General features: G+C 36.3%; 1 protein-coding gene across 1 annotated transcript in view; it reads right to left on the reverse strand.

The window, feature by feature from the left end:
- Positions 1 to 52: 52 nt before the first annotated feature.
- Positions 53 to 17,048, reverse strand: part of clstn2a (calsyntenin 2a) — a 237,038-nt gene continuing 220,042 nt past the window's right edge. The window contains exons 12-17 of the mRNA XM_015360922.2: positions 10,993 to 11,204; positions 8,410 to 8,580; positions 7,947 to 8,092; positions 6,529 to 6,652; positions 4,747 to 4,931; positions 53 to 2,820 (exon numbers count right to left, since the gene is read on the reverse strand). Of these exons, the coding sequence (XP_015216408.2) occupies positions 2,617 to 2,820; positions 4,747 to 4,931; positions 6,529 to 6,652; positions 7,947 to 8,092; positions 8,410 to 8,580; positions 10,993 to 11,204 (1,042 nt within the window). The 3' untranslated portion in view covers positions 53 to 2,616. The remainder of the gene's footprint in view (positions 2,821 to 4,746; positions 4,932 to 6,528; positions 6,653 to 7,946; positions 8,093 to 8,409; positions 8,581 to 10,992; positions 11,205 to 17,048) is intronic.

The following is a 17,048-nucleotide window of genomic DNA, read 5'->3' on the forward strand; positions in this document are numbered from 1 at the left end:
TTACTAAAAGGTGTGCTGTTCTACGAATGAGTGTTCTTTGACAAGAACCAGCAAGATTCTAAAACAAGGTTTTATTGGCCAATGTACAGAAAGTGCTGTAGTGACCACCAAAAAGGGAAAACGAAAAAAAGACACATTTGTTTTACACATTATACAGGGTTGATATTTTAAACAGCCTTTTTTCCTCTATAACAACAGACATTTTGAAAACCATGAATCATATGTAAAAATTGCCGGAATCTGACAATACAAACATAAAAGCAAAAATAGCAATGAGCAAGGCTCACAACAGTGACATCACAAGCACAGGTATTAAGCATATGAAATCCTAATCACTGCCACAAACTTCACTTGTACCTATACATTTCAAAATTACAGTCTCCCAGCTAAATCACAGGGTAAAAAGCAAGCAAGGTCCAATCGTTATCTAGGAATCCTCTGTCGTGATTTCTTGTGAGGGGAGGAGGGTAAAATACACAAACACTTTTAGCCTTTGCAAACATATTTAACCAAACTAACCCCTTGACTTACAGTCTGTTTCGTGAAGCCCTTTGTCTCCAGTTTATTACCAACCATTTCCAGTCTGTGCATCACTGAAATGGAGGATGTTCTTTATTAAGTGGAAATTAAAGCCATTATGTACAGTACAGTAATTACGTAATATTGTGCTGTACTCACTTAAGTGGCCTGCCATATTTTTATCTACAGCCTCATTTAAAAGTGTATTTCTATGCAGCTATCCTGTTAATATGGTTGTTTTTAACTATAGCATGAGCTTTTCATCTTCACAGTTTGCACCTAGCTAATCTTTTAATCTGATCTTTTGTTCAAATAAGCGTTCCACATTTTTTTTTTCAGTTAAATGTTTGAGACCGTTAAGATGTCACAAAGGCTGAGAAAAAAATGAGAATTAAACTATGACTTCCTGACTTCATAATATGTAGTCCTGGAGTACAGACTGATTTATGTGAGCTAGAAAATTATACTGTATATATTTTAATGGGAAATAGTTAAAAGACTTTGAAAATGACAATGAGTTTCTGCAAAGGATATTGGCTTGGCTCATGTGTTTTATCGTTTCAAGGCATATAGCATGATCATGCAGTACCCACCATTTCAAAAAAAGGCAGAAGAGAATCACATTGACTTTCCATAGATTTCAGGTTTTAGTATTTGCACTTTAAAAATAAAAATTAATGACAAGCAGAGACAACCTTGAAGATGTTAAGACAGACATAGGATAAGCAGGTCATCTACAAATATAGAAACAAGCTGAGCTGCCTTTCAAACAAGCAATTGGAGGTAAATACAAACGTAAGAAGCCTGGATCAGGCCTTCAATTTCCTATTCTAAGTGGTATTTACAGAATAGTATATAAAAATGTAGATATTGTCTTTCCTCTTGTAATGTGCCATCAAAACCTAAGAGAAAAAAATAGACCTATCAAGAAAAGCAGAAACATCAAATCCACAGCTCTGAAATCAAATATTAACTACGCACAAAAGAAAACCTTTCAGTGCATTTGAGCCAGCCAACGTTTTTAAGAGTTAAATGAACAAAACATTCTTAAAATACTAAAATATTATAATTAAAATAGATTCCATTGAGAAAATTTAAATATTAAAATATTGCAAAGAAATGCAATAATGTCTTTATCAAAGAAAATCATTCAACACTTTTTGTATTTAACTTAGGACATACAGTACATCATACAGTGTATACATTGCAAGGGACATTTTAGAATTGTGTTGATTTTCCCAACTTCACATGTTGTGGTGGTTTTAATTTAGTGGATATTGGAAACTGATTACAAATTCCAGAGGCTGACAAATTACTTTGGACCCAGAAATATGTGAAAAAAAGCTATTAACAGGCAATTGTACTTCTAGCATCAATAAAAATTAAGCTGTTTGGGCCAAGACTACAGATTGTTTAACAAGACTAAGTAGACATCTTAGGAGAAAATAGCTTCACATGTGCAAGATCACTGAGGTTAACGCAGTGGAACAGAGGTCTGTTACCCATGTCCTGTAAAGCAAGAAAGCCTTCTGTTTTAAGATTTTGCTCTGAAGGACTTAACTGGATTGAACAGTTGTTCAATTATTAGACCTTAACACATTTTCCACATCTCTGTTCACTGACCATTTAAAGCTACCTAAAAAACCCACAAGACAATGGCTCTCCAGGCCCAGGGGTACAGATCCCGACAGCAGAGGGAGCTGGTATTGAGCAATACCATTTTATGGAATAATATCGGCCAGAGCATATTCATTAACTGCCATAGTACTACAAAGTTATGTCATGCAATCATCTGGATTTTGTATAAACACAAATTCACTGTGATAACCATTGAAATATATTATATATATCATATAATATATATATATATGGAATTATGATAAATTGCTATGTTTTGCCAATGGAAGTGCAAACATGTGGCCAATATTAATGCTGTATCAGATAATGTAGTGGTACACATTTCCAGTCAGCAGAGGGCAACATTTCATTAGGTGTGAAGCTTCTTGTCAGACTTGAATTCAAATAGGTTGATAGTCTTGCCAATGAATCAGTAGCCTTAGATTTAGGCATAGATTTCAGAGTATGTCTAAAGGATGTCTAGTAAGGTAACGTTGAGGTGTCCCACTCCAGATGTTCCCTCCTCTTGATGTCCTGCTGACCCCCAGCCCTGACAGGCTCCTCCTCCTCACTGTCTTCTGACTCAGCACTAGTGATGTCATCTTCCTCCAGCTCGTCTTCCTCCTCCTCCTCTTCCTCTTCCTCACTCCCATCTTCCTCAGCTTGCTGTGGCTCTTCATAGTTCTATAACAGTGACAGACACGTTAAATATCAGGGTACTAAACAGTGTCAGTGGAGCTCTGTGTATAGAAGACTGTATTAACATAGGCGTGATTGATTGCACATGCGTTCAAAAAACCCTTTTTTTTTCTTCTGAGGACAATAAATGAAATTTCTCAGATTCAGTGACATTAATCTATTAACACAGCAGATGGCTTACGTTGAAGGAAGAAATATTAGAGCCTGATGTAGCTTTAAAGAAACAAGGAATGGTTGATTCCAGACTGAGACGTAATAGAAAAACAAAACGGGAATCTTTTGAGTGTCTAGTCTTCCTTTCATGTGTTGGAGAGAATGAAAAAGAGCAGAAATACGAGGCAAAAGGGTGAGGTAGGGGAGGCTAAAGAAAGGAAGTATGAAAATGGGCAACAGGATGTGAAAATATGACTAAGGTGATGGGAATCCGGGGAGCGAATTCCAGGCGATGTATGGAAGGCAGCAATCTTTAAATGAATGAAGTGATTAGAATGAGATTAGTCAATTGCAGTTGCTGGGGGAATGTGTGCATCAAGTCTAAGTCAAAAGTAGAATGCCCATATTACAGGACTGCTGAACACAGTGTTTGGATTATTAATAGATGATGAGCAGAGGCTTTCTGTAAAACATCACATAATGGAAATGTGTTACCACAAAAGAGGAGTCATGGAACTTATAGTACCTCCAGAAATATGTACTGGAGGTGCCAGAGACCTTGAAACATTTATTTATGTTTGGTCTAATTCACTGGTGTGGAGTTAATCATTGTAATTTCAGTATTTTCTTGTTAGAACTATTGCCACTCTCCTTCATGATGATGTTAATAAACAAAATGTCACATTTTGAAGTTTATTTTTCAGCTCCCAGAAAAAGTTCAATTTTTGCAATCCCTAGACAACTTTTCATTTGTGTTTCATTATTCATTGTTTTCCCCACTATGAAACCACTGCTCACATTGCTTTCTTATAAACACATATGTTCTTTTCACTCAGACTGCAAAAAAAAAGGTTTTACTGCCCTGAAGCATTGTTAATAAAAGGCTACGTACTTATTAAAGTGAGGTTAGAATTTAAAATCTGATGAACAAGAAAAGCATGCCGTTTCTAAATAAAAACAACAAATCTGTACTGCCACTGAAGCAGTTAGTAGCTATGTAAAGAAAGGGTTTTCATGACTGAGAGGATATTGGCAGGAAAAGAAAGAAGGGTGATGAAGATATTAATCAGTTTGACAGGTGTGCTGGGGTTTACCTTGCACTCCTTAATTTATTTATGTACTGATGCTCATTCTGCTTCAAGAACAATACTAACTTAGAAGACCAAAAAGAGACAGATTTTTCAATCATGGACATCCCTCAAGGGCAACACTACAGAGCAATACTTTAAGAAGAGGCCAGAATTAGTTCAATTAAGGCTTAATCAGACCGACTGAAGGAGACTGAATGTGCTGGTGATTTAAGGAGATCTGCTAAACACGCTGGGCCTGATTTTCTCAAAGAACAGGCTTGAAGAGCCCTGTAGACCAGCAGTTATTTTGTCTACCCGACTCATGTTAGCTTCATTCAACACTGTAGTGTGTACTGTACATTACTTCACATCACAGTGTTATTCGTATAATCTGGTTATGTGTATGCCTCTAAGTTATGATACCACTGTTAGTATTTTCTTACATCACATTGCATGGAACCTGTTGGAAATATGATTTTGTGTTTTCATCATAAAATCATGTAATGCTTTGACTACCACATTTAGTCAGACCTTAGATGTGGTTGACCTAGCCATCAAAGCCTAAGATCTCTCAGATGGGTTCACGTGGATGCTTTTATGAGACCCAATGTAGTAATGTCACCATGACAGGCTCATTTTACACTGTGCTTTACTGTATGTGAATACACAGAAAAGACCATGGACTTACTTCCATTGGGTTTACAGTAATCGTCAAAGCTGAATCATCCCAGTCCATCTCATTTTCTTTTGCTTCATCTCCATTCTTGGAGGATCGTTGGTGAGCTACATGGATCCTGTAGATGCCCAGGACTACAATCAGGACCAGGGAGCTGATGCATACCACAATCACCACTGTTGCAGCACTTGGGATTGCTGAAAAAAAAAAACAGATACATATTGTACACACATCCACTGCACACTGCAAAACGTACAAACATATACTCAGTTGGCTTAAAAATTTTTTGGGAGAAAAACATTATTAACTGGAAACAGAATGAACATTTATTCCATGAACATGTTTGCAACATCTGGTTAAAGTCTGGAATGTGTAATAATGAGCTGGCAAATGGATGTCTGATATTTGAACTGGTACCACACTGAAGGTATCCTCCACCCAAGAAGAAAGACACAGGCCGAAAACTAGAAGACGAAGCCTTCACGATGGCAATTGTCTCTCTTGGCATTCTGCTATTCAACTAACTACTCAGACTATAACTGGTGGGATTTACCAAACGTTTCAGAAAAGTTATTCAAATGCCTTTTAGAAATTTGGAAACCTGGTCACAAAGTAATAATATCTTTACTCATGCAGTAGGGACAGATGTCCTGGGAGGTACCAGGTGGCTAGCAGGCATCATCCCCCAGCAGAATGCATGGCAAAGGGAACATTTGGAAGGCAATGGACAATGGACAATGGATTTAACTGGATCTATTTCTAAAACAACAGTGTGGTTCCCATAGACCGATAAGAAGTATTTTTATTCATTGCAGAAACCTTCTCTCACTGACAAAGTCTTATTATTTTGATCAAGTGTAGGTACAGACAAGTTGTCTAATGTTTCATAAAATTAAAGTAAGCAATTTAAACCAGTGTGTGGAAAAAATGGAACAAGCAAAATTCACAAGTATTTTTTGTGTGAATTTGAACACACTGTCTATGTTAATTAATTTCTTAATCCCTTGTAGTCCACACGAGTGACAAACCTGACATTGTTATGAAGTCCTTTCAGCCAGCCAACAGAGCAGTAAGGTATGAAGGACTCACTTTAATTGACCGTTTTATTCATTTTCTTTCTTCCTGTATGTAATAAGTATTAAGAAATCAGCTGCAGCTTTTGATCTTAGTTGAGATTCAATGTTTCTGCCTCTGTGAGGTGATCCCAAAGGATGTATAATAGAATAACTCGTATTATCCACCTTGTTAAAATACTAGAAGAAAATCGTTTTTTTCCAACTACTGCTCTCATCTGTAGCCTTCTTTATGAGCGAAACTTAATTATATTCACTTATTGGACAAATATAATAACCTCGCAGCAGTGTAAAATCATTGGCAGAAGTGTTAAAGGCAACACATCTGACAGCTTCCAGTCAGACTGTTTTTTTTATAAAAACCAAAACAGATTTTTGGAACAGATTAAATTAGTTAGCTTTTTCAGCATAAAAAACATCTTCTATTTGTGTGACTGACTTCATTTAGCTCTAGGCAGTACCATATACTGTATGTACAGTATTACTGTATTAACCCTTTATTGACCCATGTTAAAGGAATGTGTTAATGTGCTTGCTTTATTGAACACAAGGTTTACAAACGTACTAAGGGTTATTCCACAACTCTAAAGTCCCATTTCTGTAATACAAGTCATAATATACATTGAGAATGCAAGGGCTTAGACTGGAGACATCATGCAGAATAAAGTCCTGTACTGTATGTTGCAGCCTTTAATAGCAAAATGCGGCAGCAGTTTGTTACCTGAGCTGTGAGCAGTGTTTAAATTGTGCCCCATCACTGGATGGTGAATTGCCTGGAGGTACTGAGGCTGAACAGCCATGTGATTTACATGCTCCATGAAATTCGAGCTGTGTAGGACATTAACCTTTAGAAGGGAAAGCAAGTGTTTCAGTTAGTACAAGCTTACAAATCCTGGGAGAGAAATGCACTGCAACTAAATAGAAGGCTGTTAAAAAGAGAATAAATTAAGGAAGGGACACAGTGAGGTTCATGACAATTTTGAAAAGACATTACAGTTTAAAAATATTGGCCATGAAAAATAGATTATTTACCATTTCACTAATTTTTATTTGAAAATGTTTTAAAAGGTGTTCAGACAATGAAGTACTGGGATCCAAATGTGAGCTTTCATACAGTTAAATAACTATTCGATATTGCTGCTTGCTTTATACATTTGAGAAAAATATATTTTGATTTTCTAACCACCTAACGTGGAAATGCCACGGCTCTCAAGCAACAACTCTCGTGTCCACAAAGTGAGAGCAAGAACCATGTTTTCGCAACACACCCCCACAAGACAGAGACGTTCACCTGTTCCAGAGCGGCATGTATGAGGGCTGGTGTCGATTGGATGCATTTGTGCTGCATCTCCCACTAATGTAGCAGCAAACTTGCCGACATCTGGCACAAGACACTGGCTGACTAACACCCCAACACTAACTACCCAAAAATACTCTGACAGTAGTGTGCTCTGCCACTTGGGGAATCTCATTCAAAGTCGGCTACTAATATGAATCAGCTTTGATTTAATAATATCTTGTCCATAATTCTCAACCTGCTCCCTGAGCAATCACAATTTAGGTAGGGTAGGTAGGTCCCCTTTTCAGGCCATAAAGGCCCATGAAGGAATGGGGGGCAAGGGCCACCATTTTTCTCGACCATCCACCACTGGAGGTGGAGGTGATGTGGTCAGCATCACACTCTGGCCGGCCTGTTACCCCTGGAAGGATTAACCCCCGGTACTCGTTTAGAAAGAAGGCTGAGTGGACCTGGGAGCCGTCTGGAAGGAATTAGAGCGAGCTACGCCGCTTGACCCTACCTGGGATTGAACCCGGGACCTTCCAGTCAGGAGCTACACGGCCTTGTTGTCTGAGCTACCACTGCTACAAACACAATTTACATTTTGGAAAATATTGTAGTCTATGCATCAGCAAAGAGCCCAATTCTACAAAACTAAGAACTAATGTTGCTTTTTATAGCAGTATTATTCTGAGATCCACTTTTAAACGGACAATAAAAACAATTAGAATAAAATAAAAAAGTGACTAATTCAACATTAGTAAACCTGATTTTCCAAGAGCTATATAAGTTACCTATTACTCTTAATTTCTTTAACAGTTCTTGGGCATTAACAGAATATTTAAAAACAATGTACATACCTCTAAATTAAATTCATTACTTGTGTATCTTCCATTCAGCTCTGAGCATGTTAGTCTAAATTTCCTCTCGAAAAGGTCACCAGTGTGCCAGTTGCGGTATCGCACCTGTCGGATTACTTGCTCGTAATTTGACATTGAGTCCACACCTGTGATAAAAAAAGGATTGATATTAATGCAGAATATCCATCTGGGTATATTACACATTATGCTAAATAAAATAATGAAATGTGGTTCCTTAAAACGAAGATTCCAAAACAAAATTCTTCCAGTCGGTTTCAAACCTCACCTTTATTCATCTGGGGACAAATGTTTAGTAAATACTGCTGCCTGCAATTTGTATTTTGTGACTGGAGAGAATTCATTATTATTGAAATATAAGCACTGTTCACTGCTCCTGTGATGTACAGTAATTTTGTCTGGTCAATTATTCTAGGAAATTCCCTTTGATAATTCAAAACCATACCATAGACAGAGATTCCTGATGTGGAGTTTGTGGCATCCAAATGTTTTCCACGCAACTCATTGCCATTCAGCTGAAGACACTCCCGGTCTGGGTTAAGTTCCTCCCCAATAACCAGAATATCACAGTAATCCAAGTTGTGAATGATTTCCTCCAGCACACCAGCCCCGTGAGCTGCAAATGCAAGACAGAGAAATCATGGGCATGACTATGAATCAAGATAATGCACTTAAATTTCATTGTGACAAGCTGCGAGTATGACCAATTTTACTTTAACTCTTTCTCATTTCTGGATAGCTTGGCAACACAAAGTGTGAGGTTGGCTTCATTATTCAAAGGTGACTGTGTCTGATTGAAGAAAACCCATTTAATACAATAGCAATATCCAGCATTATGTTGAACAAGGGCCAGCAGTCTTCTTAAGTAGAGGGCACTAAGATTTATGGTGGGTTATCCTGGCAAACAATGGCAAACTCCATCCTGTTATTCAGCAAAATTGATTGAATGATACCTGAAACCCTAAACCACCACATGAAAAATATGCTAAAAAAAAATAAAAAAAATTAAATGGCACTACAAACTAAACACATTTTGGTTACTGAATGCACTGTATAAAACAAGCCCTGTTTGCCAAGCAACTGCCTGAACATTATGAGACTTCTGAAATATTTGTACATGTAGAATTATTCTATGCAGCCTTTCTCTAAAGAATCATTCCACCTCTTGCGGGTAAAATCATGTTTTTATTTCAGAACATACGATTGTGAAGGTCCCTAGCGAGACAATAATCTTTTTCAAAGAAGATTCTTGGAGGTGTGAGTCATTTCTGGCTTCTTGCAGATTCCCTCAGCTCCTTTTCCAGGTGTCTGTAAAATCTTGAGACTGTTGCTAAGAGGGAGCTCCTGGACAGCGGTGGTGATGTGAGATGCAACTTGCAATTTCAGCTGTTGCAAACAAGAAGGGACAGGCTATTTCTGCCCCCCCATGAGAAAATCTAATCTAAAAGTGTTTCTATCACCACCTGAGGCTACCTCTTGACTGACTGGTTGTGTGAGGATCACTGAGGAACAGGGAAACAGGCAGTGGAGCTTTCACCTGTACACTTATTATTTAGAAATCAACAGGGACACTCAACACAATATGAAGGAGCTAGTTTAATAAACTTTATACTGAAGACTTCTTGTAGCTTGTCTTTTATTCTTTTGTCTTTTGTATTTTGCATATTTTAATATCTCAGTTTATAGAACTATTTATAGTAAAGTGATGTGCAATTTTGAATCTTTTTGAATTGTTTTGTCTTGATTGGAATTGTGTATGAAAGACACCATATAATGTGGATGTGATAAGTCAAGCTAGCGATCGAGTGACTAAAAGCAAATTTGCACAATTGCTTTATGACTATGAACCAGATAGTGAGAACAATAATTAATACTGTATACAATGGACTTGTTTAATAGACTGATGATTAACCATACATCTAGACTTGTTAACCAGAAATAACATTAGGCAAAGATAAGTGCTCATCAGGTCGATGAAACCACTGTAATTCTTCAGCTTCTCATCAGAAGTGATAATGTGAATACTTCTAAGGTGTTTAAGATTGTGATATGGATATTTTCCTCATAAAGGCATTTTATTTCCATCCCATTTATTAATTATGATAGTCCTTCATAATTTACAGAAAATTCAACTTTGAATTTTAATTTTCATTTCAAATTTTATTCAGAGTCATTTTTAGCTAGCCAGAATCCTTACTCAGCATGAGAGCTGATGATGTCCTGATTCTTTATCCTGAAGGTTTGGTGCCCTTCATCTTTCCTCAAAACCCTGTGCCTGACAGGTAATTGAAAACTGGACTTTAAATTGCACTCAGGTGCCTAGTAACCTAGCAAAGCAATCTTTGGAGAATAAATTCCTATAGCAGAGCATGATAACAAACACTTTATAATACATTGTAGGCCACAAGGAATACATTCCTTTTACTGCATTAGTTTTAAAATAATTTTAAATTTACTTGGAATCAAATCAATGCATATTCAATATACATTATGTTAAAAAAGAACTAGACACATCAATCAAGAACATTAGAGACGAATTGTCTTTACACATTGGGAAAGAGACAACAGCATTTTAATGCCACAATTTTCATAAAAGGAGTAAGCAGGACTCTTTGTATCATAAGCACATGGCTAAATTATTTTATTATAAAACTATCTCAGATTAAGCTGGTTTCCACCAAAGGCATTGTGGGGAAAGAAACAATTGAGGTTGCCCCAATGAAAATGTATAAAATTGATGTATGTGGAAGCAGACCTAAATCATGGCAGCTGTCCAATTTTCTTTACATTTAGGACCAATACTGTATATCTGGATCGATTTTAGGATGCTGTGCCTAGTTTGGGAGGGTACAGAACAGTATAATAAACGAACGAGAGGCATTCAATGAGAGAAAGCAGAAACACAATCCATCAACGGCCGAGAGTATGGGCAGTTATTGGATACATTGTCCATTGTACGGCGTTCATGTGTCCCCGAGGCTTGGTGTGTCTTAGTTTTCCCTGCTGCTGGCTCATGAGGGCGACTTGCCTGGTCTTTCTGCCGGCTGCTCAGACTTGATGACGGTGCTGATGATCCGAATGTCAGGGAACAGCACGAGACCCTGGGAGCTTTCAAACTCAGCCGCTGGGCGTGCAAAGTGGTCCACTCCATTGATGGTGATCCGCGGCTCACTGGGCTGGAGGACCATTACAAAGGCATCAATGTCAGGGATGGTGATGCACGTGTCTTCCCCAAAACACCTGCAAGTTAAATAAAAACAACAGAACACTATGAACGCTGACCCATCACTACATGGTGACCTCAGATCCATGAAAGTGTCGCAGAAAGATTTTTTTTTATCAGAAGTGCATGATGATAAAAATATAGAGCAGCCGGTTGACAATTTATGACACTAAATGGATACTTCATAATCTTCATGTGTAGCCAAGTGCAGGAGTTCTTTGGAGTCCTTTCTATCAAACGTGTATAATTTATCACAGCATAGCTTGAGCAAGAGTCTAGGCTTCAGGTAAGATTCTCAATATCATGTTCCAAATTGTACATAAAGAGAAATAAATATCCTAGAAGGCAGAAGTGACAGATAAATATTTAGTATACTGCTGTAGCTATAGCCTACTGGCATTTACTGTCAAAATGGTTGTCATAGACTGCACAATACTTAGATATTGTCTGTGAAGAGGACTTAAACCTGAACCCTCTATAAACGAAAAATCAAGACACTTTATGAAAACTTGGCACCATCTACCCATTAACAGAGAGCTGCTTAATCATATTAAGGGTCATGGCAATTCACTACCCAACCTGGAAGCATAGTGTTAGGGGGCAAAGTGAATTTTATTGAACATTTAGGTTTTCAAATGCCAGTATCAGTATTCCAGTACACATGTAAAAAATGCAAGAAGTAAGAAGTGTGTCAGTTAATCTATTTTCCTTAGATCAAAAATATAAATATTAATATTTTCCGAAGCTATCCTCTTTATTGTTCTTTATTGGGGATTCTTACAGACTAGCTGTATATATTAGTACTTTGGTGAATGCTACAGACTAACTTCTTTAATATACTTCATTACATCCATGTAATTTTTACTTTTCTGCAATGAATACCACGTCCAAGACAAAAGAAAGAAACGTGCAATACTTTCCACCAACGAAGTTGCTGCTTCCAAGTTTTATATTTATTTCCACTTTGTTTAATCAAAACACCATATGACACAAGCTTTTCCCCTTTGTTTCACTTGCCTTTGTTGTGCTTTAAAATGTGTTGTTCTGGAAAGATTTAGGCAGTGAAGTGGAAAGACTGATTTCTAAAGCTGCTACTTAAGACTTGGAGGCGATCCAAATTAATTAAGAAGAATATGAAAGAAAGAAAACTTGAAAGATTAATTCAAGCTACCCTTTTGCCTCACAGAATAATTACCATTATTAAGACTGTGAAAGTACATTTTTAATCAATTATTATTTTTGGTTTTGTTTCTTATGATATTGTAGAAGCAAGCGAATTTTAACACTACTCATGTAGCTTGTGGAAAATGTGGTTGCAATTTTTTAGTAAAAATTAAGAGCATAAGAAAAGTAATGAGAAGAATTCCATTTACCCCACAGAGGTTGTCTGTCTGCTGCAAAGCAAATACCCTTTTCCTGGAAGATTCATAACAGCTTCAACAACGTGTCCAGGTAGCATGTTTTACACTCCCTGTGCCCTCGCTGTAAGGAAGTTATTTTCAGTCTTAAATACACTTTCTGTATGTGTTCTCTAGTGTGCATTTTGATTTTGCTCCTGTAAGCTTATTTTTGTTGTAGAAATTCAATGGGTTACTTGAAACACATTAAAGTGTAGAAATTAATGAATTATATCATATATGTTTAAGGCAGCAAGCTCACAACAGTCAAATCTGGTGGGATCAGGAAAGCACAGTACAACACTAAGATAAGACTTAGAACAAACAGCAAATCCATTCCTAAATACTTACTAGAGTGCTAGAAGCAAAAGGAATAAAAAAATCAAAGCTTCTGCATTCACAGTTGAAGTTATAGAAACAATAATTAAACCTAAACTAGAACAATACAGTACTTTCATAACAATGACATTTTAAAAGACAGTAAACATAGATTTAGAAGGGGAAGATCATATTCAATTAATGTAAGGACAGACTTCAAATTATGGACAACAGTGGTGGGTAACACTAAAGCATACAACATTTTGTTATTTGATTAGCATAAAGCTGTTCATAAGGTCCCTCAGAAAAGAAAATGATCATTTTAAATTAAAAGCCATAGTAATTGACGTCAAAAGATGCACATAAACCATGAACTGGTTTAATGAACACAAAAGAGTATGCCATCTAAAAGGACATAATATCTAGTTAGGCAGATGTAAGCAGTGGTATACAACACTGATCTGTCAATTGCAAAAACGCCTAGGCAGCATCATGGGCTGGAAAGACACTTGTCAATGAAAATTTAATAATATACTTCAGGAAAATAACACTATATCTCATGGGTGATTCTGAGCTGGAGGAAGTTACGCATGAAGGGGATCTGGGTGTTTATGTCCGCAATAAGAAAAGTAAACAAAAGAAGAGCAACAAGAATGATTCCTGGCCTCAGGAGATTGTCACAGACAGTCGGGTTAGAGGAGTTAAATCTCTTTGGTCTAGAGGAAAGGAAAATGAGAGGAAATGTGATCTAGGTGTATAGAGCCCTTAGGAGTGACCCAGAAGGAGAGAGGCTGAGGTTATCAATTGCAGGTTGATTAAGCGAATTGTGTTGTACAAACGTTTATGAAGATAATCCGAGTGAACCCTCTTACATTCAAACCCTCCACATTACAATTTAAATGAAGCCCTCTGCGTTGGCTTTAGCAATTCCTTTTCTGTCAGTACTAGCTACTAGAGAAACACATAGCTATAATATTGTAGAAAAACATCACTTCTACTATTACATATTATATATAATATCATTAATTCATTAATGTTGTGTTCATTTTTATTGTTCCACGGGCAGCACTGAAAATGTGAAAAGGACTTTGACAGTGAAGGCATGGTATTCAGATACAAGTAATATAACAATCAGGATAAAAATAAGAAGGTGCAGCTAATTGCTTTACACTGAAATAAAAACAGTAGCAAAATCCCTCTTTTTGTGAAAGCAGGAACATTTCTCCATTTGCTCTCATTTAAAAGAAAAAAATAACTTAATTCAGACATCTATTTCCTTTCACTTCAGGCCATTACTTCTTTATTAAAAATATCTTTTAAAATTCCTTTATCTGGTCTAGCCATGACATTCTTAAATTAGGTATCTATTAAATCTCCCCTTTTCAGATTTGTTATTGATCAGAATTGTCCAATTTGATATGACCAATTCTCCTCACCATTTGACCTGTAGACGTTTCCTAGAGTCTTGGATTCCGTTATCAGAACAGTTTCATTTCAGCTAAATTGGGTTACCGATGTAAACTCAATAGACTATATTAGATTCTCCAGGTGGTTCCTAGGCTGTTTGTGACTATATCTATCACGGGCTAAATTCTGATTTTTATTGAATAGCCCAAACATGTTAGCCATAGAAAATGCATTTTTGTACTACAGAAACAAGCTCCTTGGTGAATAAAATACAGAAGCCTTTTATTAAGTATCCAACCTGGAACTCTGAAATCTACACAGAGTTTAAGGTGCTTCTCTAGATCTTGACTTATTTAAGATGGAGTGTACCTAAAGGTGCTACATTAGAGTTTCTATCTAATAAGAACAAAGAGAAAAAAAGAAATAACAGAAAATGGAAATGAAAACTCTGGAAAAGTGGAAGACAACTGATTAACAGCATAGAGGTTTTAGAATCACTTGATTACTTGCTGGACCTTGACAGAACCTACATGTCATTTTTAATATAACAATCAGAATAATTCACAGGCACAGCTGTGAGTTCGGAAACAACAACTAAGCATTAAAACTGGATTTTAGTACACTTTTACTCACACCTAAGGAACATCAAAAATTTCACATGGAGCTCTTCAAAGCCTTCTATATTCAACAGACACACTTGTGAGGCATAGCGCATACACTATGTCCCACAGTCCGTATTGTCAGTCTGATTTAATCCTTTAAAGAGATAAAGAGAAATCATACACAGACCCAAAGCATAATTAGTTGCAGGGAAACAAAATCAAGAACGACCTGGTGTTTAGAAAAGACCAAGTGAACATTTGCTTAATTCTATGACCTCATGATAAGCTAATTACAAAATTCCCAGCTAATGGAAAACATTCAGTTGATGAATCTACAGAAATATTCAGAGACTTCTTGATTCAACATTTTAAAGAATCTAGACAATTCAAGTAAACACTGTCACATAATATAGATATTAAGTAAAAGTGTAACCCCATATTTAGCAACTTCATATATTTTAATAATCATGACCATAAACCATCATGTTTATAAAATAATGCTTTTGGAGATACAGTTGTACAATGTTAACTGAGGTGACATCAGAATAACATAATCCAAAATTGGGCAAAATACCCTTTTCATCTTTTACAGTGTTGTAAATAATAATAAACTTTATTTATCTAGCAGCTTCAAAACGCTTTATAGAATGACAACAACAAACAAAAAAAAACAAGATAAACACAACACAAAACACAACGAGAAGAGACAGCAGATGGGGGTACTGAATACTGAGCAGAGGGGTATATAACAGAACCAAAGAAAAATTAAAAAGAATCCATACTAGTTTTGCAACAATGATGTGTAAGAATGTCCTGATCCCACCAGATCTGGTCTGTTGTGACCTTCCATGCTTTATACTGTATATACAGTAAACATATATGAAATGACTACTTAATTGGTAAATGTTAATGAATTTAAAGTAACTCATTGTATGCATAGTGTCTTTTTCTACTTTCCTTGTATCTGTTTAACTAGCAGGCAAATCTACTGGGAAGCATGAATATTTGATTTGATAATTATAAAAGCAGAACGGTACTGGGAATTTACAAGTTTGTCCTCTCAAAAATATAAAGAGTGCTTGAGGGCACATGCAGATATAAATCTAGATGGAGCATCTACAGAAGCACTAAGTAAAATTTGTCCTCTGGGTTTTGATACTGACTTTCTGTTATGTAGCTAAACTGATGCATATATTTATGTGTTTTAGGCTAAAGGTGAAGATAAAGTAAAAAAAATGGCAGAGAATCTTGAGAAATTAAAAATAAAACACTTAATAATTTATGAAGCAAGATTACTCATATGAGTTTTATAAAAATAACTGGACTAAATTAAACCAGTATGCTGATAAACACCATACTTGACAGAGAAATAGAACTAATGAAACGACTAATAAGTATCTAATGAAAAGTTGTGGAAAAATATTTTAAGAAAGAACATATCACTCATCTACATCACTTTGACATTTTCTCTTGAGCCAGTTGTGCATGTTCCAAACTTCATTTTCAAAGGCTTACATTAATCTGGAGATTTTCAACTTAAAACAGAATATTCAACATTAGTCTGCCTCTGTCTTTTGACCTCCTAGACAGTCTAGCTAGTTTTGCTGGTAGACTTTCCATTTGTGAAATGTCTGAAATAATTTAACTGGACAGCTTTTGCTAGACTTGGAGGGCAAGTACACTGAAGCTCTTGGGGTTGTCAGAACAGCAGTGACAGTACAACATTCCAGAGTAACCTAGGCAACCTCATGAATTAAATATGTGCCTGGCCTTGCTGGAGTGAGAGTATTCTGTGTCAAGCCAGACTTAAATGCTGATTTTTAAGTATTTGTTTAGAAAATCTGTACTAAAGCATAGGCATTGTACTATATATAATGCATAGGTTAACCTTACCTGTATCAAACCAATCATTGGGTCTTAAAAATATTACATGCCAATATCAACAAAGCCTAATAGTTGGCACAAAATGCTAAGACAGTACTTCAAGAATACTAATGAATACACATTTACTGGTGGCATTACTTTTTATACTTAACATTGAAAAAAATCATGCTTTTCTTAGAAAAAGTAATTCCAATATTTCTTTCTGCTTATATTTTATGTTGGTCTCAATCCAAAAAACAGAACAGGTTTAAAA

This window comes from Lepisosteus oculatus, chromosome 13 (assembly GCF_040954835.1).
Source record: "Lepisosteus oculatus isolate fLepOcu1 chromosome 13, fLepOcu1.hap2, whole genome shotgun sequence".
Lineage (NCBI taxonomy): Eukaryota > Metazoa > Chordata > Actinopteri > Semionotiformes > Lepisosteidae > Lepisosteus > Lepisosteus oculatus.